Source organism: Zalophus californianus, chromosome 11 (genome assembly GCF_009762305.2).
Source record: "Zalophus californianus isolate mZalCal1 chromosome 11, mZalCal1.pri.v2, whole genome shotgun sequence".
NCBI lineage: Eukaryota > Metazoa > Chordata > Mammalia > Carnivora > Otariidae > Zalophus > Zalophus californianus.
Window position 1 is genome coordinate 3,895,182 of NC_045605.1, and position 22,504 is coordinate 3,917,685.

General features: G+C 46.7%; 1 protein-coding gene across 2 annotated transcripts; it reads right to left on the reverse strand.

Annotated features, from left to right (window-relative positions):
• Window positions 1–1,250: 1,250 nt before the first annotated feature.
• MSANTD4 (Myb/SANT DNA binding domain containing 4 with coiled-coils) lies at window positions 1,251–7,560 on the reverse strand. Of its 2 annotated transcripts, none has more exons than XM_027581043.2 (3): window positions 7,451–7,560; window positions 4,171–4,772; window positions 1,251–3,426 (listed from the first exon to the last, which is right to left on the reverse strand). In XM_027581043.2, the coding sequence occupies exons 2-3, from the start codon at window positions 4,630–4,632 to the stop codon at window positions 2,851–2,853; spliced, it is 1,038 nt and encodes a 345-aa protein (XP_027436844.2). In that variant the 5' UTR covers window positions 4,633–4,772; window positions 7,451–7,560; the 3' UTR covers window positions 1,251–2,850. The 2 variants fall into 2 exon arrangements, with proteins under 2 accessions (XP_027436844.2, XP_027436843.2); XM_027581042.2 differs by having other exon boundaries at window positions 7,196–7,504.
• Window positions 7,561–22,504: the final 14,944 nt, after the last annotated feature.

Sequence of the window (22,504 nt, forward strand, 5' to 3'; positions counted from 1 at the left end):
CACCCCGCCCCGTAGCCCCCTCTTTTGCAGAACAACATCAGGGCTCCTCCTGTGGAGAGTGGACTCCATCTTCCGCTCTCCACTCTGCTCCGGTCCTGTGGTTTGTTTTGGCAGAGGCGGTGCGGGGGCCGTGAAGTGCCCGTGCGGGGCCTCGGCCTCAGGACACCCGGAGCATCTCTGCTCTTCCGCTTTGAATTCCTGCCGGCCCCACGAAATCAAGCCTAAGCTGTTTTGTCAGAGGATCAAATACGGAGAGTGGAGTCGCCTCGCGCCAGCCAACAGTCACCCCACCGGGCAGAAGCTAGCCCCCCGGCCGACCTGCTGACCGGGGGAGCCCGGCCAGGACCCGCGCCGCCCGAAGGAGCTCACCCGCATTTCCTCCGCAACCAGCAGCACCAGGAGCCCCCGAGCGCCGGTGTGGGGACCACAGGGCCGTAGCCAAGCCCGGGGCTCGTTCCAAGTGTGCCCGCCCTTCAGAAAGCCACCAGTCGGGTTTTCTAGCGCGGGGGAGCAGCCCAATCCACCCACAGCTGGGGCAGGGAGAAGGCCAAGGCCCCGCAGGGCAAGAAGCTGCTGAAGGAAAATAAAAACCACCGTCTCTTCCAGGAACTGAAGGGTGCCCCACCGAAAAGGAGTATGGCTGCGCTCGTGCCTCTGCTTCTGGGGAATTACCCTCTCCTGGTCTTAAATCTAAGCACTGGCAGCCCCCTGCACTGAAGCGGCATTTTAGAGTTTAGATACCGTTTTATTTAAAGCAAACTAGGAACACAGGCAGCGCAGGTGCCGAGGCGTCCACTTTACGGACAGAGATGCCATCGCAGGGCGCGTGGAAGGGCTTGTCGCACGAAGCCCGGGCCCAGCCACTCACACGCCCTGCTGAGCCCTGCTGAGCCCTGCTGACGACCGCACCTGCAGACTTTCGCTCCTCCTCCTGGGGGCCCTTGGGGTCAGCACCGGCATACCCTTCTTCGGGAATGTCACTGAATGGGTGAGGCACTCTTTCCCTTCTTGTAAAAGCAGGGATAACGTGGCGCACGTAGCTCAGGAGTGGTTTGGGAGAGCGAATGAAATCACGCGGGAAGGGCGCCTGCACAGGGCCTGCCACACGCGGGAGCGCTCGCTGGGGGGGCTCTCCCTTAAAAACCTCAATCGCCCCAGCGCTGGTGACCACTGCAAACGGCAAGCTTCCAGATAGTTAGTATAGGCAAAGGCTATTTCTACGGTAGAAGCATTTATTTCGGTTATAGAAAAATAACACTATTTCAAAGTCAAGGTAACGAAGCAGAAGTATATTTTCTCCTTAGAGGTCCCTACTCAAATATCACATATGGTGTCAAGACATTCTTAAATTAACAAGGAACAAACACAGAATCCAGGTCGTTTATCTGTCAAAAGAAGAGATGGATTAAAGCTACACTGTCAGCCCTGGAAATCAGAAAATACAAAGTGATCTCGTGCAGCGATTCTCAAGGTTAGTGTGCACTGGGGCCACCTGGATTGTGGAAACAGCACCTGCGGGGGACTGAAGGCGAGCCAACAGGTTAAAAGCCAGCCCTTGGCCTCAGAACAGACACCACAGGGGCCGAAGATACAAACTTTGGTCCTCGGGGAGGGGCAGAGACAAAACACAGCACAGACTTCCACTCAGTGTTCCTCCTCTGAGCCTCAGACCCAGGAATGACAATACTACAGATTAGGTCAGACAGTGCGTGATAAGCGCGTCCCTAATCCATTCACACACAGCTACTATCTTCTTCATCACCACCGCCTGACACAGAGGACATTCTCCCCCTCCCCCTCCCCACGCCCACGCAGCTGCTAAGATTTATTTAAAAAGTAACCACTGTTTGATTTCAAGCTCATGGACTACCAGGACCATTTCTATATTGGTACCACTTTTACTAGCTTCAACCTTCACTTACATTAAGATTTCAGTACATCTGGTTGAAATAACAACTTTTCTACCAAAACTAAGACCATGAATTCAAAGAAAAAAAGAGAACTAAACCTTACACAGCGTGTGTGGCTTCGGAAGCATCAACAGCTGGAGGAATGAACTGCTTTCCAAAGTGACTCATCTTGGACAATCTCTGATATTCCCTGCATTGTTTTCAGAGTCTCAGGTAACAGACAGAAACACGGGGATAAAATACCTACCATCCTCATCATTCCCTATGTTCAATATACTACACACTAATGTTACATAGTTAAAGCTTTGGCCACTTAAGTAACTACCCATTTAAATATCTGAGGTGTTAATATTCTGAAACTATAAACCAAAGCTCTGGAGGTGCACAGTCAGGCCAGGAAAGGGTTTCTCCACCTCAGCAGTACTGCTGGGCTGTGTGGGATAATCTGGGGGCGGGGAGCCGGCCCGTGCACGGCAGGACACAGGTAGGCCCCCTGGCCCCTACCCACTCCACGCCAGTAGCAACCTGCCCACACCCCGTTCTGACAACCAAAAATGTCTCCAGATGTTGCCAGAGGTCGTCCAGGGGTCAAAATCACCGCCCTGTTGAGAACCACCGAGCTCGAAGTTTGAGCTAGAATTTTACATAGACGTGTCAACTCTGAGCGCACACAGATGAAACAAGACGCTATGTAATTTTACTAATTCAAAGAGTGCAGCACAACAGTTTCCGCTATACTGTTCACACTAGGGCACGTCGTTTTTATGGAGTATGCTACTTAAGTATACAGTAACCCACACTTAACTATCTTTTTCCTATTGAAAACACGGACATTAAACAGGAAACAACCCAGAGCTAATCTTGCAACCATTTTTATAGTGCTGGATACAGAGAAAAATCTATGGTTTCCACACACTGGCTCAACAGGGACTGAGCTCCATCACTGCAAGTGTCCCTCCTTCTGAATTCGAAGTCTCTCCTTCTCTACTTGCAAGCGTTCCTTTTCAATCTGCAGCTTCTCCGACTCAAATTTCAAAAACTGCAGCCTATCTTTTTCCAGTTGTAAGCGTTCTCTCTCAAGTTTTAACTTCTCTGCTTCTATGTCCTGTGGCTGAAGCATGGCCTTTTCTCCTTGGCCGAGTTCGTTTTCCAGAGACGGCTTCTCGGAGCTGACAATCTGGAGCCTGAGCTTCTCGCGTTCGATCTGCAGCCGCTCCTTCTCCAGCTGCAGCCGTTCATGCTCCAGATCCAGGTGCCGCAGCTGCTCCTTCTCCACCTGCAGCCGCTCCTTCTCCACCTGCAGCCGCTCGGCCTCGATGTCCAGGCGCCGTTTCTCCAGCTCCAGCTTCTGTTTCTCTATGTTCACCAGCAAATGGGGCTCATCGTAGGCCGACCTCGACGGTGTTGAGTTCAGAGTAAAAAACTCATCGATGTGGGGGAAGTCAGGAAGTTCATTTTCCCTCCTGGAATCCGGTATGACGGAGGACAACATTTCTTCTTCCTCCTCAATCTCAAACTAAAAGGAAAAGGCAACTTTCAGTCTTTATTTCTACTTCACAGTTGTTACTTTGTCTAAACGTGTCCTTAAAAGTTTCTGTATCGTTTGAGCAAAGAAAACCATTTCTTTTGAGTTTTGAAAAAATATTTATAAGGAATCACCTGGTGTCACTAATACAGTTGACCCTTGGACAACATGTAGAAAATATATATTTTTATATAAACATATAAAAGATATGTTTTATATATAGATATATATACAAGCAAAACATTTTTGCTCACAAACTTCGCTAAACACAGTACAGTACTGGAAAAGTATTTTCTCTTACGATTTTCTTAATATTTTCTTTTCTATAGCTTACTTTAAGAATACAATATGTAAGATATATACAAAACATACAGAATACCTGGTCATCGACTGTTAATGTTATTGATAAGGCTTCGGGTCAACAGCAGGCTACTGGTAGTGCAAAGTACCCCGTTCTGGGGTAGTGCAAACTTAGGGCTTTCTGCCTTGGGGGAGTCAGCGGCCCTGCCCCCCCCATGTCGTTCAAGGGTCAGCTGTGTTTCTCATTAAGAGAAGCATACTTAGGTTCAAAGAGAGATTACTGACGTGAGGAGAAAACAAAATGGAATGAGTGTGTTGGGTACTACTTGTATGGGGGCTTGCCCCCTGGGGGCTGTGCTGTCCCCGGACCACCGCGAACGCCCACATCGGAGCTGAGGGAGTAAAACGGGGGAGGACTCACAGGCCACTACTTACTTCGGGGCTCTGCGGATCTCTTTCTTCCTCTTCCACTTTGACCTCAGTTAAGGATCCACCTGCGTCCCGGAAATCCGCCACGTTCTGCCAGTCGAAGTTAGCGTCGTTGCGGAATCCAATCTTTTCGTCGAGGTCTTCGGTGAGAGAGTCGTCCAGGTCGGACGTGGGAAGCGGAAACCCGGGGCCAGCCAGCTTCATGTTCGCCTTCAACCTCTTCCGCTTCATGAGCGCCCGCCAGTCCAGGTACCGCCGCTTCACCTCCGCGCCGGTCCTCTGCTCGCCCTCCCCGACGGCGTTCACGCACTGCGCGATCTCCTCCCAGGCCATCCGCTTCATCACGTTGATCGTGGTGTTGAGCTGCTTGGAAAAGATGACTTCTTTCCGTTTTGTAATTTCTTTCAAAAGGGTCTGAGTTTCTTGAACACTAAAATTGCTTTTCCTTTTCCTTTTCAACTGCTTCATGTTCCCAACTTAAATGCAGAGAAGATGTGAAAAGGTGGGAAACGCTACAAAGCACAAGAATCCAGGGCAACCCCTTGTGGGCACTCTGTTCACATCAGAGTTCTCCGCTCATCTAGTAGCACAGGCAGCCCGGATGATTCCTAGAGAGAAGGAAGCCAAACGCCATCAGCCTGCAGCGTCCACCCCGTGAGCCGTGCCCAGGATTGCAGGACAAGCACACACCTCCACTCTGGCTCCCTCCGCCTCCCCTCACCTGGGCGGCTGCCCTGGCACCCGACCCCCACTTGTCACCCTGGGCTGCCCCCTGCCTCTCCACTCCCGGGCCATTCCCTCTCCTCCCACCGTGCTGGCCCGCTTCCCGGCACCCATTGTCACCCTCCTCCCCTGTTCGGAGCCTCTGTGCACACAGGTCCCCTCTGCCCGGAAATTGGGCACCTAACAAGAATGAGCACCGTGCCTTCGCATTCGATCCCAATTCAGATGAGTGAACATTCTAGAACACTTGTAATTTTAAAGGATCACATTTAATTAGTACTCTGGCCTACCATTCCTTATGTAATTTAAATGATCAATGGGCTGGGCAAGTATTCAGCTTTCCTCTAGAGGCCACTGAACACTGAGGTACTAGATTCCCAAACTTTTAAATATATTTTTACGTATCTTTTATATATATATGTATCATATTATCCGTTATATATTTATATAAAAATGTTTATTTTGTTTTCATATACTTATAGAAAAGGACTGAAGCAAACTGACTTAAACATTGTTACACCAGCCAGATATGCTCCCTCTTAGTACCTATGTCCCAGCTCACTTCAGAGAATTACTGAAGTGAAAACTTGGCTCTTGCCTTCCTCAACCACCTGCTCCAGCGCTAGTGGGATCTGGGAGATGGAGCCACTTGTTTCAAGGGCCATATCCTCAATACATAACAATATGCCTAACAAAGAGGACGTACAAATACAACTTAAGGCGATTGGGGGATGGGAAAAGATAGAAAATGACACGAAGTAACTCAAGGAGGGTAAGCTACCAAAACTGAAACCTCAATGGGCAAAGCATAATGATAACATAGGCAAGAATCAGTTTGTGAAATTAAGTGAAGCCTTTAAACTACCCACCCTTTGACTATGCCAAAAAACGTAAGAACCTAGTAAGTTACAAAACATTGTGAGAGAAAATTTTAAGTAAAAAGGCTCTGTTGCCACTATAATAAGTAAGTAGGTTATCAAAGACATATTTTTAGTAAGGAATCAGGTTAGATGTCCTTAAAAATAGAACAGAGAGCGAAAATAGTATCAAATTCCATATCATATTAAATACAATGTATTCATGGCTTTTTGTTTCCAAAAGATACAGAATGTTTCAGAGCATTTCAATGGCTTCTTGAACCATTTCAAAAGTGCCAGCATATTTTTAAGGTAAAAGCATGATAAAAATACAAATATTTGCCAAAATATTTACCAGTAGATGAGGATGAATAAACTACACCGCACTACATTACAGGGTGGATATGGCTTAGCACATTATTCCTGTGTACATGTACCTTAGATTTCCAGACGGCTTTGGCATGATTATGTGAAAACCCTTGACATCTTCTGATTAACGTAAGAAAGCACCCAAATCAGTGCACCTCGAGTTAAAATTTGGTAGCTATGTTTGCACGGATAGAAGCTATGTTTCCAGGATCTTTTTTTTTTTTTTTCTTGTTCTTTCCTTTATATTTTGATGCTTATATAACACAGCTTGGGTTTCTGTCATCCGTTACCCAATCACTTAAATATTTACTGAGCTCCTACTATGTGCCCGGCACATATTCCCAGTGCTGGGGATAGAACACCTCACATAACGTGAAAAAACGCCATTTTAGATGTCAATTGCTACCCCGTTTATATCGCTTGTGTTCCCTGTCTTTACAGAGGGGAATTGGGCGGTTGCAACCTCTACAAGTCCATAGATCTTGCACGCCCCAACAGAGACAACTGCCATTTTCCTGAAATCCCAGCGGCCAATCAATTCCTTCCAGGCTGGAAACAGGTATAAGTAGTTCACTTACGTAATCCTTGTGAAGATGATGTACCACCAAAGGCACATTATTAACTGTGGGCAACTGTTTTTTTCAAGGACTAACACTTGCGAATGAAGTTCCTAAATACTGTGTGATAAGACAGAATGAAGAGGTTGGAGGAAAACCAGGCCGTCAATAATGGGTCCCCTCCGAAAAAAAAAAAAAAAATTGTAATAATTTTTTTGTGTGTGAATTCGTTAGGCTGTTCAGAAAAAGAAAGCATCACAAAATACCCCAACTCCCCAAGTCCCTCTCCTCCCCGCGCCCACATGTTCTTATTCACTTCCCAACAGGATGCTCTTCCCTGAGACCTGCGGTAGGTAACTAAGTGAAGTTTACTTAGGGGCCACCTGTTATCGCAGCGGAACGACGCCCGCCCCCCGGCCCCGCCGCCTCCTTTGGGACCGCCCGGAAGGGAAGGGGCCGCAGGGCAGAGCCGGGGAGACGGAGCTCCCGGGAGGCCAGCCCGGGGGAGGTGGCGCCCGCCCGCACCTGCCGGCAGATGCGGCGACCTGGAAGGCACGTCTTCTTCCTGGATATTAACGCAGAGTCCCGACTGGGCGCGCGGGAAGCTTCCGCAGCCGGGATTCAGCGGCCACAGCCTCCCACCCGCCCCGGACGGGCTGGTGCTTCGAGGAGCGTCGAGGTCCCGCTACGACTTAGACCCAGGGCCAGAGCCGGCCGCGGGGGGGACAGCCCCCTGCCGCTGACCCCCGCCGGGGCCTTCCCCGCTGCGAGGGCACCCACCGTCCGCGGAGCTGCCGCCTCCTCCGGGACACACTCGCTCCCCTGCGACCCCGGCGGCACCTCCGCCCGCTCGCCTCTAAGGGGGCTAGGGAAAAAAAGATGCCTCATTGATTCCCCGCCCACTAACTTCGCCCGCCCCCTTGCCGCCGCCCATTGGCCGGTGCGGCTGCCACTCGTCCGAGACGGCTCATCCATTGGTCCGGGTGGTATGGCCATTCTGGCTGAGGGCCCGCCCCAGGGCTGGCCTCACAATGGGAATCGAGTCCCCAACCGGTTCCGGGTTAGTGCCCTGGAATTCCGCCCCCTTGCGATTCGCGGCCTCCCGCTCTGCGCTCAGGAGTTGGCGCGCGGCTCTGCCAGTCAAGTGGGCTGTCGAAGCCGATTGGCTTCTAGCGATCAGCCCGCGGCGCTCTTCCGTCGGATTGGGGCCCCGGCCGCCCCGCCCCCCAGCTCTACCCCTGTCCTTGACCCTCACCTGTGAAAAGGGCGGAGAGGACGGCTCGGCGTCGCCCCGGGGGCCGTCGAGCTCGCTCCGTCCTGGCGCCGCGGCACGTGCGGCCTAGCTGGGCCCCCGCCGCAGGCCGGCGGTTTCCTTACCGCTCGACCAGTCCTGTCACAGCTGACTCCGGAGTCCCTGGCCCCGTCGGCCGAGTCTTCGTTGTTCCCGCGCTCTGTGCTTGCCTCCCCCGCCGCCCGGGTCTCGGGCCGGCGCGGGTTCCGGCGGCGCGGCGGGTCCGTCCGCGGCCCCCCTCGCCGCCGCCGCCAGCGCCCTGACGCCAGGTGCGGGCCCTCGGCCCCGCGTCGCGGCCGCTGCCCTCCGGCCCGCGCGCACCCACGCGCCTCGCTCCGCCGCCCGCGTCCCCGCCCTCGGCGCCCGGCCGCACGGTGGCCCTGGGACGTCGTGTGCGGCCGCCGTGCTCCCACCGAAGGGCCTGCGCGCCGGCGTCGGGCCGCGGGTTGGCGGTTCGTCCCCGGGGCAGCCGTCCGTCCTTGGTGCGCAGCCCCGCGCCGCCTGCCACGCCGTCTCCCTGCCGGGGCTTTGCCCGCACGCGGACGCTCAGTGCCGCCTCGACGGCAGCCGCCGGCAGCTCGTGGCGCAGGGTTGTGCGAGGCGGGGCGTGGGGGCGCGTGTTTCTGCTGCAGCCCGCTCCGCCGGGGCGCCTTCCCCGACGCCCTTGCCGCGTGGCCCGTGGTGCGGCCGTCCGGTCCACCCTCGTCCCTCCGGGCGCAGCGCCGCGCCTGGGATGGGACGGGCGCTCAAGGAGGTTCGGTGAACAAAGAATGGACTATTCCGGGGGAATATTCCTGGAGGAGCTCTCTTCCATGAAACAGGGAGACCTTCTGAAATAGGCTCTTTGAAATGCGCCGGTCACTTTAATCTTTCAGACTCCCCTGGTGAGTCTGTAAGAAGCATGCCTAGACGTGTGCGTCAAAGAACAAAAACGTGTGCCTTTGAAAGTTATGAGAACTTAGATTTTACAATTTTGGCTCCCCGTTCATGGTGGATGTCTCTGGGGTGAGTGCGATGAGAAGGCAGGAGAACGCCCCGTCCCAGGCATAAGCAGACTCTGTCCCCTTCAGAGGACATGCACCGCCTGAATCCCTCTGCGACCCCATTAGCTGGGGAAAGTCCCAGCACGCGGCGTAAGTTACCAAGAACCTTCCGCTTTCAGATGAACTCTTGCAGGTTCCTGCACTTAAACCTCAATCTCCTTGCTGATTGCAAGACCTTTCCAGAGAGCCTCGCTGTTTCTTCTCAGCTATAACTTGTGTGAGTGGACGTGCACCAACAAGGCAGAGATGAGGGTAATCCAAAATGCCTAAGACTGGGAGCCCATTACGAACCTGATAGTCTGTTTCCTGATTTGGTTTTTGTTAATACTAATTTCAGGCTAGAGATTTGACCCTGAGGTTCTTACACACTTACTCTAGAACTGAGCTGTTTAACCGCTGTAGCCACTGGCCAGAAGTGTGGCTAGTAGAACTGAATAACTGAATTTTAGTTCTATTTAATTTTAATTTAAAAACAATTCAGGGCCTGGATAACTTCAAAGTATGTTTGGAAAACGAGTTATGTGAATCTACTTTTTCAACTGTAAATTTTTTGAAATCTAATTACAGATGGAATAGGGGCGCCCGGCTGGCTTAAGTTGGTAGAGCATGTGACTCTTGATCCTGGGGTCATGGGTTCAAGCCCCACATTGGGTCTAGAGCTTGCTTACTTGCTTACTTAAATACATACATACATGCATACATACAGACAGAGTATTTCTGATAAATTAGAATCTGAATTGAGATGTACTGTAAGAGTAAAATATACACAGGATTTCAGAGATTTAGTTTAAAAATGCACAATGCCTCACTGACAATTTTCATATTGATTAAAAGTTAAATGATAAAATTTTGCATAATTGGGTTAAGGAAAATATATTCTTAAAATGAATTTTACCTGTGATTTTTTTTTTAACTTTTTAAAATGAGGCTAATAGATTTAATCTTATATGTGTGGTTTGCATTATATTTCTATTAGACAAGGCTGTTCTAGGCTCTGCCTGGCCACAGCTTATTAAAAGTCTCAGAATGAGAATGTAATCGTTAGCTAAAATATTTCTATTTCATTGCCTATTGTTTAATCAAAGGGAAAGAAGAAAGTCACTGGTGCTGTCTTTCCTCCAAATGCGGTTTAGTTAAGAAAGAAGTCCCCCTGTTCATGTGATATAACCTATATTATATATGAACAGTCACTGTGTCACGCCGTCTCTGCCCTCTGTGTTTGCCTCGAGCACGTCCTGCTTCCTCCTGGCTTGTCCGTGTGACATACTCTTATTCTTCAAAACCTGCTTTTCCCTGACAACCTGAGAACAGATCAACTTGTCCTTTTTCATAAGAGTTCTGTGCTTATACATATTCTATTTAGATTTCCACTCTTCTGCTCTGCCCTTTCTCCCGCTGATCACTAGCACCTCGCACATTACCTGTTAGGCTGGCAAAAGTGTGTTTGTTGACTTGAACTGAACATTGACAAAATAAAACTCACTCTGTTTTGTCCTCTGAGATGTTGCTTGCAATTTTTATCATCCCTCAGGTAAATTATAAGAGTGTATAAAATGACAGTGAAAGTTTTTCACCAGCAAATTTCATGTTTCTAAAAAATTCACATTGAATGGAAAACCAGTGTGGTTCCTATAGACATTGTTGCAGTTCTTTTCCTTTGGATTTTCTCTTATAACTGGGAAAAATAAAAAATGTTAGGACAGGGCTCCTGGGTGGCTCAGTTGGTTAAGCGACTGCCTTCGGCTCAGGTCATGATCCTGGAGTCCCGGGATCGAGTCCCACATCGGGCTCCTTGCTCAGCGGGGAGTCTGCTTCTCTCTCTGACCCTCTTCCCTCTCGTGCTCTCTATCTCTCATTCTCTCTCTCAAATAAATAAAATCTTAAAAAAAAAAAGAAATGTTAGGACACAAGCTACTTAAAAATGGTACTGATAATAGCAAGCGGTAGGGAGAGCAGATTTAATTTCGAAGATCAGCCTGGTACCGAATCTTGAGCAGTCGGATGGGTCCGGGCATTCCAGTTAGCATTGGCTGTGGTTGGGTCACCACTTTTATTTGTGGTGGGAGGTCTGGTTTCTATTGGAATAGAATAGTGTGGGCCAATGTTTATTAGGAAAGTCATCCATAATACTTTTCCAGCAAATCACCTGTACATGGAGTTGCCCATGGGAGAAACAGATCGATTCCAAATCTATTCTTGCAATTTGGAATGTGTGCCTGGTCACTTTCTCTTTGGAGTCCATTTTAAAAATTCACTCTTGGTGTATATACTCTTCTGGTTTTTTTCTCCTGTTTGGCAGTCAGAGAGGCCTCTTGTTGAAAACAGTTTTAACAGTTTTGTGGCTTGACCATCTGGGAGTCCCTTGCAGAATGAGGTTTATTCATGCAGAATAGCCTATATTTTAAATCACCCCATCCCACATATATACTGAATATTTAGTGAAATTGATCTGGCCCTTTTTTGCATAATGTATCAACAGAAAAACTGCATAAATATCATTTTTGTAATAAAGATTAATCATATTGTGTTCTCAGTTTGAGAAATTACTGCGCCTTTTTGTAACCTCTTGGTTGTTTTCTATGCATGCGCATTCTTGAGTTCCTTTTGTAAGAATTGTACTGAGTTTTGGAGCTGGGAGATTTTCCTTCCCTGGCCAGTTCTCTTTCCTCATCTCATTTCGAAAATGATTATTGAGTACTGCTGTGTGCCAGCCACTGATCTAAGGGCTTCTTCTGCATGAATCTGCTTCACTATTACAAGAACCCTCTATTCCTTCCAGTCTGTGGGGGAGGGGCCGGTGGCTGAAGGCTGGGAAGTGTCTCTCCGAGGCTGCACAAAGGGATCTGGCGTCTAGGCCCAGGTAGTCTGGACACTCAAACCCTGTGCGGGCCGTCACTCACGATGGATGTTACTGCTCCCTGCCAGGATATTTAAAGGTGGCCGAACATTTGGAAAGATTTTAGTGGAGTAGAGAGACGACAATTCCTCTCCGCCACACACACCAAATACCAACCTTTTCCAAACATTTTTGGACTGTGTTATAAGCTCCTCAAAGGCAGGGATCATGTCAACTTGTCTTTTACCCCCAGCACCCAGCAGGGACCTTGCATTTACTGTTTGTTCCCAAACACATTTAGATTTCGGGCTGTGGGATGGACGATGGTCATAGAATCCCCTCGAGCGGTAGCCTTAGCCAGGGAATCCATCAGAGGTTAGGAGCTAAGAGCTGCTCGGTACTACGTTGTCCATGGCTTTTCCTTCACTTCTTCACCAGTTTCCATGGAAAGCCTTCTAGACACCACTACTGTACTGTCTCTAGGCAAAGTTTGTTCTTGAGTCTCCCCCCCTTGGGATTGTTTGTCTGTGGGGAGGAGCAGTGGTGATCAACACACAGTAACAATAATACGGATGTAAATGGGACCCTGAGTCGGCCTGGACAGCTGGCCTCGGTTACTCAGCTCATTCAATTTTTTTTTTAAGTACTCTCTGTTCCCAACGTGGGGCTGAAACTCATGCCCCTGAGATCAAGAGTCGCAGGCTGTACCGACTGAGCCAGCCAGGTGCCACTCATTTAAATTCTTAAAAGACAGGAGCTGTGATTCCTGGCAAGACTTTTTGGAAACAAGAAAAAAGGCAGAAGGGACATAGGAAAAGAAAAAAAAAAAAAAAGCATTTCACAAGATCTAGAAACAGAGCACCTCAAATTTTAGCTTGTCTCCCATTCCCAAACACTCACTTTCTTAATGCCCTTGAGCTCCGTACACTATATCTGCAGGGCCAAGAAGTGAAAATACAGATTTCAACCCTAGTTAACAAGGTGGATATGGGGGATCCAGGTGATTAGTCATATTCCCAAATGATTTCTAATTTCATAACAAGATACATCCAAAAGACTTTATCATCATACTTCATTTATCATCTCTAACCTTTATTTCTGTCCTTCTGGTGTTTTCCTTTCATGACTGTCCTACAAGAAAGCGAGTGATTTGTGGCTGGTCTGGCCGCTAAGTAGAGGTCAGCCTGAGACCACAGCACCAGGGGGCCGGCCCCAGCTCTGGGTCCTCTCCACTCTCCCGTGCCCAGCTTCAGAGAACCATGTTCTGCCACTTCAGATAGCATATCAAATTATTTGATTTCTCAAAAACTTAATGACTTGGAAGACAAAAGACAAAAAAAAAAAAAAAAAAAGACAAAATTCACCCATATTGTGTCTTTTCCAAATTCCTCCCATTCCCTTCATTCCTAGCTGGAAAACACAATAGCGACACTTGCTGGAGGCTGAAGAGGCACTAGACAGTATTAAGTACTTCGCACATCTTGTCTCTTACAGGGGACTTACAGTTGGGGAAACTACGGCATGGAATTAAGGACACATCATCATTTTATGAGAGAGGAAACGGAGGCTCAGGACTTAGCAGACTTCCTCCAGGTACACAGCAAGGCTGTGGTGGAACGGAGAGCCCTTACCCTGATCCAGCCCCTTGCTTCCTGGAACCATTGTGAAGACTTCCTCTCCGGGCGAGAAATGATTTTTCCAAGTTACCGTCGAGCTGAAAAGAACTTGTGGAAAGCAGTGCCACCTTACAGAGCTGTCACTAACGTCAACAGCAACCCCTGCAGCATAAGCGTAGGTCACAGACCTCCGTCTCAGAGGTTCTGGCTCCGTCTCTTTCCGGACCCCCTGTCTACCTTTTCCTGGTTTGGGTTCCTAAACTCCCCTGAGCTCTCCTCCATGATCACTAGCTTTCCTTTTTAGTGCCCCTCGTTTTACACGGCACTCTCACCACGCTCTCCCCTTCTTTTCCTTCTAAATCCCTCCCTGCTTTTTTCTCATTAATCGAAAATGCATAGCTGAAGCATGTTTCTACTATTGCATCTCAGAATTTAATAATAATAATCTGGTTGCTAGTCATAAGTTTCAGAGTGGACAAATAACAGATCATATTTTCTTAAACACAAAAAGCCCCTGAAAACCCCAAGTAATTTCTTTATTAATTTTGGTGACCCTTAATTGCCCTTATCCTACTATGTGTTTCTCCTAAAAAGAAACAGAAATTCTCCTTTAACTATTTGATGTTAAATTTCAACATCTTGTAAATTAAAGCAATTTTTATATGTGTTTAAGATAAAAGGCTGATTTTCTTTTAAGTACTCTCTACCCAACGTGGGGCTCGAACTCACAACCCCGAGATCAAGAGTCGCACACTCCACTGACTGAGCCAGCCAGGTGCCCCCAAAGGCTGACATTTAATAACAAAAATCTGCTTTACTTTTGTTGTGCTGAGTTTTTGCTTCTATATATTTCCCCTTTTTAAGCATGTGTTTTTCAGTTTGATTAAAGTGCAGCAAAGGGTGCCTCCTATCATCTCTGTCCCGGTGCTAGAGAACATTCTCATACATCTTGTGCATTAATAGCTCTGTTCCTCCAACCTCCTTGTGGGGTGAGAGGGGCTTTATTTTAATTGAATTTGGAAATGGTGTCAGAATACAAGGTTTCATTACTATAGCAACAGAGAATAATGGAAAGACTAAACGTCAGACACATTCCGTGTTGCCATAGTGACAATCAGTTGCTTTCCCAAATATGTTTACTGTTCCATTCTGGTCAGTTTTTAAAATATGCTTATCTCTATAAATGCTCAAAAAAGGGGAGAAAAAGTTCAAAGTCATTTAGGAAAGAAAGAAGCCCTTCAAGAGATGAAAGCAATTTGCTTTTCTGTCCATTATTTAATAAGAAGTCCACGGAGTCCACAGAAAGGCTATGTGGGAAGTAGAAATTCTCATTTCTGTTCAAATAAGCATTCTTATTTGCAGTCAGGGAAATTGAAGCGCACAATTTAAGGCATGTCCATATTGTCATTTCATGCTATTTCAAACCATTTTTTTTCTGAGCTCCTAAAAACAGGGAATTCTGCCCCACTGAAATGAAAACTTTTCCTTAAGGCAGTAACCCCTGAGGGCCTGCGCCTGCTGGGCAGGGTGCACAACTCTGCCTTCCCGCAGTCTCGTCCCCTCCACCCCCTCCCGGACGAATCACTCTCTTAGTAACTCCTCAGGGCCCCTCCATCCCACAACTGACTAGTGACCTTGATTTCTGCCTTTCTCTTCCTCTTCCCACAATTACTTCCACCAGACTAGGGAGAACAGGGGCCATGCTCACCATCCCCTTTGAAAATGCTGTTCTTAGCACAGCGCCTGGCTCATGGTGGGGTAGAATCTTAATTGAGTGAACGAGCTTCCATCAAATGATATCCTTTGTTAGGTGGTTTTTTTTTTTTTAAGATTTTATTTATTTGAGAGCAAGAGAGAGCATGAGCAGCAGGAGGGGTAGAGGGAGAGGGAGAATCCCAAGTGACTCCGCTCTGAGCGCAGAGCCTGACATAGGGCTCTATCCCACGACTCTGAGATCATGACCTGAGCTGAAACCAAGAGTCAGACACTTAACCGACTGAGCCACCCGGGCGCCCCTGTTGAGGTGTTTCTAAGACTCTACTAAGTGACCGAAATACCCCATTCGAAGTAAGGTAAAATAGGCACACAGTCTTCTCAAAGTCCCGGCTGCTTTAGAAATGACTGATATCTTTAGGTTCATTTAGGAGGTGGCTTTGAGAAGTCCAGATGCATTTATGGTACAGAAGCAATGTGCTAAACAGTAGTTAGGTTTCTGGGGTGACCAGCAACAATGCCTGCAAGGCCAGCTCTGGAAGGCACCGCTTCCATGATTCCCGGTCCCTTTAATAGTTTTGTTTCAGTGGTTCAAAATTCACTTCTGTTTCCATCTCAGGATTTCAGGAGTTCATCTCCACCAGCCATAATGACAGTTCTGGCAACAGAAAATATTCTTAGGTACCAGTGAGGTGCTGGCTCACGATGCTTCTGTGGAAGGCTGGAGCATGTCCTCATCGTCAGAAGAGGTGAATATGTAACTGTACGTGGCAGGATGGATGGACGGTCCAAGTGTGGTTAAGGAGCTTTGATCGTGGGATGGATGGGGGAATTATTCTGGATTATCTTGGTGTGCCTCCAATTTAAGGACAACTGTCCTTATAAGTAATGGGGTGGGGAGGAGAGTGTCAGAGGGATGCCATGTGAGCAGATGACCACCCACTGCTCACCTTGAAGAACAGAAGGAACCACGAGCTGAGGAACCCTTGAGAAGCTGGAAAAGCAAGGAAATGAACTGTAACCCAGTGACTCTGGTTTTGGAATTCTGAACTCCGGGACTGTAAGAGAATAAACGTGTGTTGTCTTGAGCCACCACATTTGTGTTGTTGCAGCAGCCTTAGGAAACTAATTCAACTCCCATACCTACATAGCAGAAAAGAGCTCCCCTAGAGCAGTGGCTGGGAGATGGTTTTGATTTGTCCCAGTAAACTTCCATTTAAAAACTCTTCCCTCAAGGAGCTACAGAAAAAACAGCAAATAAAGCCTAAACCCAGCAGGAGAAGAGAAATAATAAAGATCAGAGCAGAAATCAATGAACTAGAAACCAAAAGAACAGTAGAACAGATCAACGAAACTAGGAGCTGGTTCTTTGAAAGAATTAACAAGATTGATAAGCCCCTGGGCAGACTTATCAAAAAGAAAAGAGAAATGACCCAAATCAACAAAATCATGAATGAAAGTGGAGAGATCACAGCCCACACCAAAGAAATACAAACAATTATAAAAACATATTATGAGCAACTCTATGACAGGAAATTAGATAACCTGGAAGAAATGGGTGCATTCCTAGAGATGTATCAACTACCAAAATTGAACCAGGAAGAAACAGAAAACCTGAACAGACCTATAACCACTTAGGAAATTGAAGCAGTCATCAAAAATCTCCCAAGAAACCAAAGCCCAGGGCCAGATGGCTTCCCAGGGGAATTCTACCAAACATTTAAAGAAGATTAATACCTATTCTCCTGAAACTGTTCCAAAAAATACAAATGGAAGGAAAACTTCCAAACTCATTTTATGAGGCCACCATTACCTTGATCCCCAAACCAGACAAAGACCCCATGAAAAAGGAGAATTACAGACCAATATCCTTGATGAACATGGATGCAAAAATTCTCACCAAAATACTAGCCAATAGGATCCAACAGTACATTAAAAGGATTATTCACCACAACCAAGTGGGATTTATCCCTCGGCTGCAAGGTTGGTTCAACATCCGCAAATCAATCAACATGATACATTAACAAAAGAAAGAACAAGAATCATATGATCCTCTCAATAGATGCAGAAAAAGCATTTGACAAAGTACAGCATCCTTTCTTGATCAAAACGCTTCAGAGTATAGGGATAGAGGGTACATACCTCCATATCATAATAGCCATCTATGAAAAACCTACAGGAATATCATTCTCAATGGGGAAAAACTGAGAGCTTTCCCCCTAAGGTCAGGAATATGGCAGGGATGTCCACTATCACCACTGCTATTCAACATAGTATTAGAAGTCCTAGCCACAGCAATCAGACGACAAAAAGAAATCAAAGGCATCCAAATCGGCAAAGAAGAAGTCAAACTCTCACTCTTTGCAGATGATATGATACTTTATGTGGAAAACGCAAAAGACTCCACCCAAAACTGCTAGAACTCATACAGGAATTCAGTAAAGTGGCAGGATATAAAATCAATGGACAGAAATCAGTGGCATTCCTATACACCAACAACAAGATAGAAGAGAGAGAAATTAAGGAGTCGATCCCATTTACAATTGCACCCAAAACCATAAGATACCTAGGAATAAATCTAACCAAAGAGGCAAAGGATCTGTACTCAGAAAACTATAAAATACTCATGAAAGAAATTGAGGAAGACACAAAGAAATGGAAAAACGTTCCATGCTCATGGATTGAAAGAACAAATATTGTGAAGATGTCAATGCTACCTAGAGCAATCTACACATTCAATGCAATCCCCATCAAAATATCATCCACTTTTTTCAAAGAAATGGAACAAAAATCCTCAAATTTGTATGGAACCAGAAAAGACCCCAAATAGCCAGAGGAATGTTGAAAAAGAAAAGCAAAGCTGGCGGCATCACAATTCCGGACTTCCAGCTCTATTACAAAGCTGTCATCATCAAGACAGTATGGTACTGGCACAAAAACAGACACATAGATCAATGGAACAGAATCGAGAGCCCAGAAATGGACCCTCCACTCTATGGTCAACTCTTCTTTGACAAAGCAGGAAAGAATGTCCAATGGCAAAAAGACAGTTTCTTCAACACACGGTGTTGGGAAAATTGGACAGCCACATGCAGAAGAATGAAACTGGACCATTTCCTTACACCACACACAAAAATAGACTCCAAATGGTTGAAAGACCTAAATGTGAGACAGGAGTCCATCCAAATCCTAAAGGAGAACACAGGCAGCAACCTCTTCGACCTCAGCCGCAGCAACTTCTTCCTAGAAACATCGCCAAAGGCAAGGGAAGCAAGGGCAAAAATGAACTATTGGGACTTCATCAAGATAAAAAGCTTTTGCACAGCAAAAGAAACAGTCCACAAAACCAAAAGACAACCGACAGAATGGGAGAAGATACTTGCAAATGACACATCAGATAAAGGGCTAGTATCCAAAATCTATAAAGAACAAATGATCCAATCAAGAAATGGGCAGAAGATATGAAGAAACATTTTTCCAAAGAAGACATCCAAATGGCCAACAGACACATGAAAAAGTGCTCAACATCGCTTGGCATCAGGGAAATCCAAATCGAAGCCTCAATGAGATACCACCTCACACTAACAAGTCAGGAAACGACAGATGTTGGCAGGGATGTGGAGAAAGGGGAACCCTCCTACACTGTTGGTGGGAATGCAAGCTGGTGCAGCCACTCTGGAAAACAGTATGGAGGTTCCTCAAAAAGTTGAAAATAGAACTACCATATGACCCAGCAATTGCACTAGTGGGTATTTACCCCAAAGATACAAATGTAGGGATCTGAAGGGGTACATGCACCCTGATGTTTATAGCAGCAATGTCCACAATAGCCAAACTGTGGAAAGAGCCAAGATGTCCATCGACAGATGAATGGATAAAGAAGATGTGGTATATATACACAATCGAATATTATGCAGCCATCAAAGGAATGAGATCTTGCCATTTGCAGTGACGTGGATGGAACTGGAGGGTGTTATGCTGCGTGAAATAAGTCAATCAGAGAAAGACATGTATCATATGACCTCACTGATATGAGGAATTCTTAATCTCAGGAAACAAACTGAGTGTTGCTGGAGTGGGGGGGGGTGGGAGGGATGGGGTGGCTGGGTGACAGACATTGGGGAGGGTATGTGCAATGGCGAGTGCTGTGAATTGTGCAAGACTGTTGAATCACAGACCTGTACCTCTGAACCAAATAATGCAATATATGTTAAGAAAAAAAGAAAAAGAAGAAGATAGCAGGAGGAGAAGAATGAAGGGGGGGGAATTGGAGGGGGAGACGAACCATGAGAGATGATGGACTCTGAAAAACAAACTGAGGGTTCTAGAGGGGAGGGGGGTGGGGGGATGGGTTAGCCTGGTGACGGGTATTAAAGAGGGCACGTTCTGCGTGGAGCACTGGGTGTTATGCACAAACAATGAATCATGGAACACTGCATCAAAAACTAATGATGTAATGTATGGTGATTAACATAACAATAAAAAAATTTAAAGGAAAAAAAAACTCTTCCCTCACCCACTACAGCTACCATACTGTCTAGTGAGCAGAAGAACTCCACAATCATATTGAAAATGTACAAAATAACAATAGAAATGAGAACTAGCCTTCATTAAAAGACCAAAACAACACCAACAATAGTAAAAATTTTACAAATAATAAGAGCAATCAAAAACCACAACCAAGTCAAACCAACACATATGATTCAATAATAACAACTTCTCCTCTAGGAAATTGGGGGACTCCAATGATGTGCATATGCCCATGCACAAAGAGGAAGTTTGCGATGTTGCCAAGCACTGTGTGAAGTCAGACGGTCAGTGACCTCATGATGTGCTCATTTTGGTTTATGAATATCCAATTTTATTAACCCTTAATAACTCACTAGTAGGTTACTTGGAATTAGCACTTGCCCATACGAAAAATTAGAGCCTTTGAACCCTTAAGAACTGAGAAACGGCCCTTGGTTTGGGAATGCTTCTAAGACAAACAGTAAAGAGACCAACGTTTGAGAAATGGCTCACAGTCATTCTTCCTGCAAGTTTCATATAATGAATTGGAGAGGGCATGTCTGTTGTGTGCAGAAGATGAGGAACTCTGGAGAGCGCTGAGGTCAGGTGAAAGGAAAGAATTTCCAAGTTTGGTTCCTGAGAGATGACCCCATTCATGACATAGGTCTTTTTCTTGCAACACCTTAGTGTGAACTTTATTTTGCATTCATCTCTACATGTTTCAAAATGTGTTTCTGGAAGATAAAGAGCACGTATTATCACAGTGCACCCAAGTAATGAGTTTTGCCATCTAATCTAGGCATCAGAGTTACCCCACCAGGTAAAAATAACGTGGTTGTGATGTTATCTTTTTGAAAAATTCTGTAGAAAACTGATATCTGATGTTCCACATGTTAACGTGGGAGCCGCTGAATCCCAGGAGTGGAGGGTCCCTGGAGGAGGCGGAGATCAAACCCTTGAATGTTTGAATCCTGTCTCCCCAGCATCATGAAGAATTTCCTGTCTTCCCAATTCCTTTAGTTAATTTTCATCACAGGATTTCAAGCGTCTTCATGCCTTGGTCCTCTGGGATACTCCCATGTTCTCTTTCAGATTGTGACATGCAGGATTCTAGATATGAAACGAGGTCTCCCCAGGAGCACCATAACCAAACCATCTGCTGTTTTTCCCTTTCGATTGCCATATTTATTCCACAAATATATTGGGGATGGACCATGTGAGCAAAACACATGAAAATCCTGCTCTCATGGAGTTCCCACCCCATGACCTGTATCACTGACTTAGAAATGTAGAAGTCCTAAATTTGCTTCGAACTTCTTCAGAATTTACTCAGCCAGGTTCCTGGCAGCTTCACACCCCCTGTACGTGGCTGTCTGTCTGTGCGGTGCTCCCTGCCGCTCCGTGTGGATGTTTCTGAAGTTTCCGTAGCTTACCCTGGGTCCGAGCGGCCACCGTGTCGCAGTACAAAGATCTTTAAATGAAAACATTTTTATCCACTTTTCACGGTTTACGCTTTTTTTGTCATTTGACACGCCATTATTTACTATTTCCTTTTTTCCCCTGTAAACAGTAACGTCAAATAAAAATGAACAGAAGTATGGTAAGGTCTCTTAGAACACAAAGCAACAACAAAAAGCCAAAAGACACAACCTCGGCCCTGGGAGAGTAATGAAAAGAAGGAATTACACACAAACGCAGGAACCTCGCGATTGCTTTGTAGTCCATTGCCAAAGTGACAGCCACGCATTCCGGAGAATGGTTATTAAGAGGCAGAGCTCCCGGCTCTCTCCAGGTTGGCTGCTTGCTTACCTCTGTTTCCATTCATGGGTGTGGACTTTGGACGGTATTTTAAATTATGCCATAAAGAAAGCTGAACATGATTTTTGTTTTATGCAGAGGACAAAATGGTTTTTGCAGCATCACTGGCTAAAGTAATAACTGTTAATTCAGGGCACTTTTCCAAAGCACGAGGCACCACTTTTGCAGGGAAGCAAGGTCACCTGAGGTCGTTTGCTTCAGCATAAAGGACTGCACAGGGAGAGTCTTACTGCTAATGGGAGACAGGCCCCGTTGGACATTCTGACGTGGCTGGTTCTATTTCCCCACATCTAGTCAGTCTTTCTGGTTTTTGTTCTTCAGTGTTTTCTCAGAACCGTCCCATTCCATCTCCTCTGTGTTCTGGTTCTCGGCATCTTTCGCCTGTAGAGAGGCATGGTCCCCCAAATGACCCCCGTGCCCTGGTCCATCCTGTTCACTGCTTCGCCACCCCCATCCCGTCCTGTGACTGTCTTCCTCAAGCTCCTCTCCCCTGCACCCTGCCTTTTGTTCTCTGCAGTACCAGCATCTCATATACAGCCTCCAAGTCTTTACAAGGGGACTTCATTTTGTTTTCTCACCCAGCTAAGTTCTTTACTCCTGCTGAGACCTTTTAGCTGGGATTTTATACTTGTGAGGATTTTTGTCCATTTGTATTGTTTGCTTAGCGGAGAAGGGGGGACGTGGTGAGGGGGTCACGTGGTTTTAGTCTGCGCTACCTTCTAGTGAATGAGTGGGGTCCTGTCTCTTTGGCGGGAAGGTGGGTTAGGGTATCTTGGACAAGCACTGAAAGTTGGTGAGAAGAGTAGACAGGACAGTAGAGTCTGCCTGACAAGAAAAACAGGCTCAGGGACAGGAGGCGGGTGTTACTGGGGGTAGTAAAGCAGAGCCTGATTAGGTGAATGAGGGTCAGGATTGCACAACACAAAGATTTATAAAAGAACCTGTGTTAAGAGTGGGTTTGGGCCAATTTCCTAAGCATAGTTAAGTCAGCTTGGTTGGAAAAAGCAA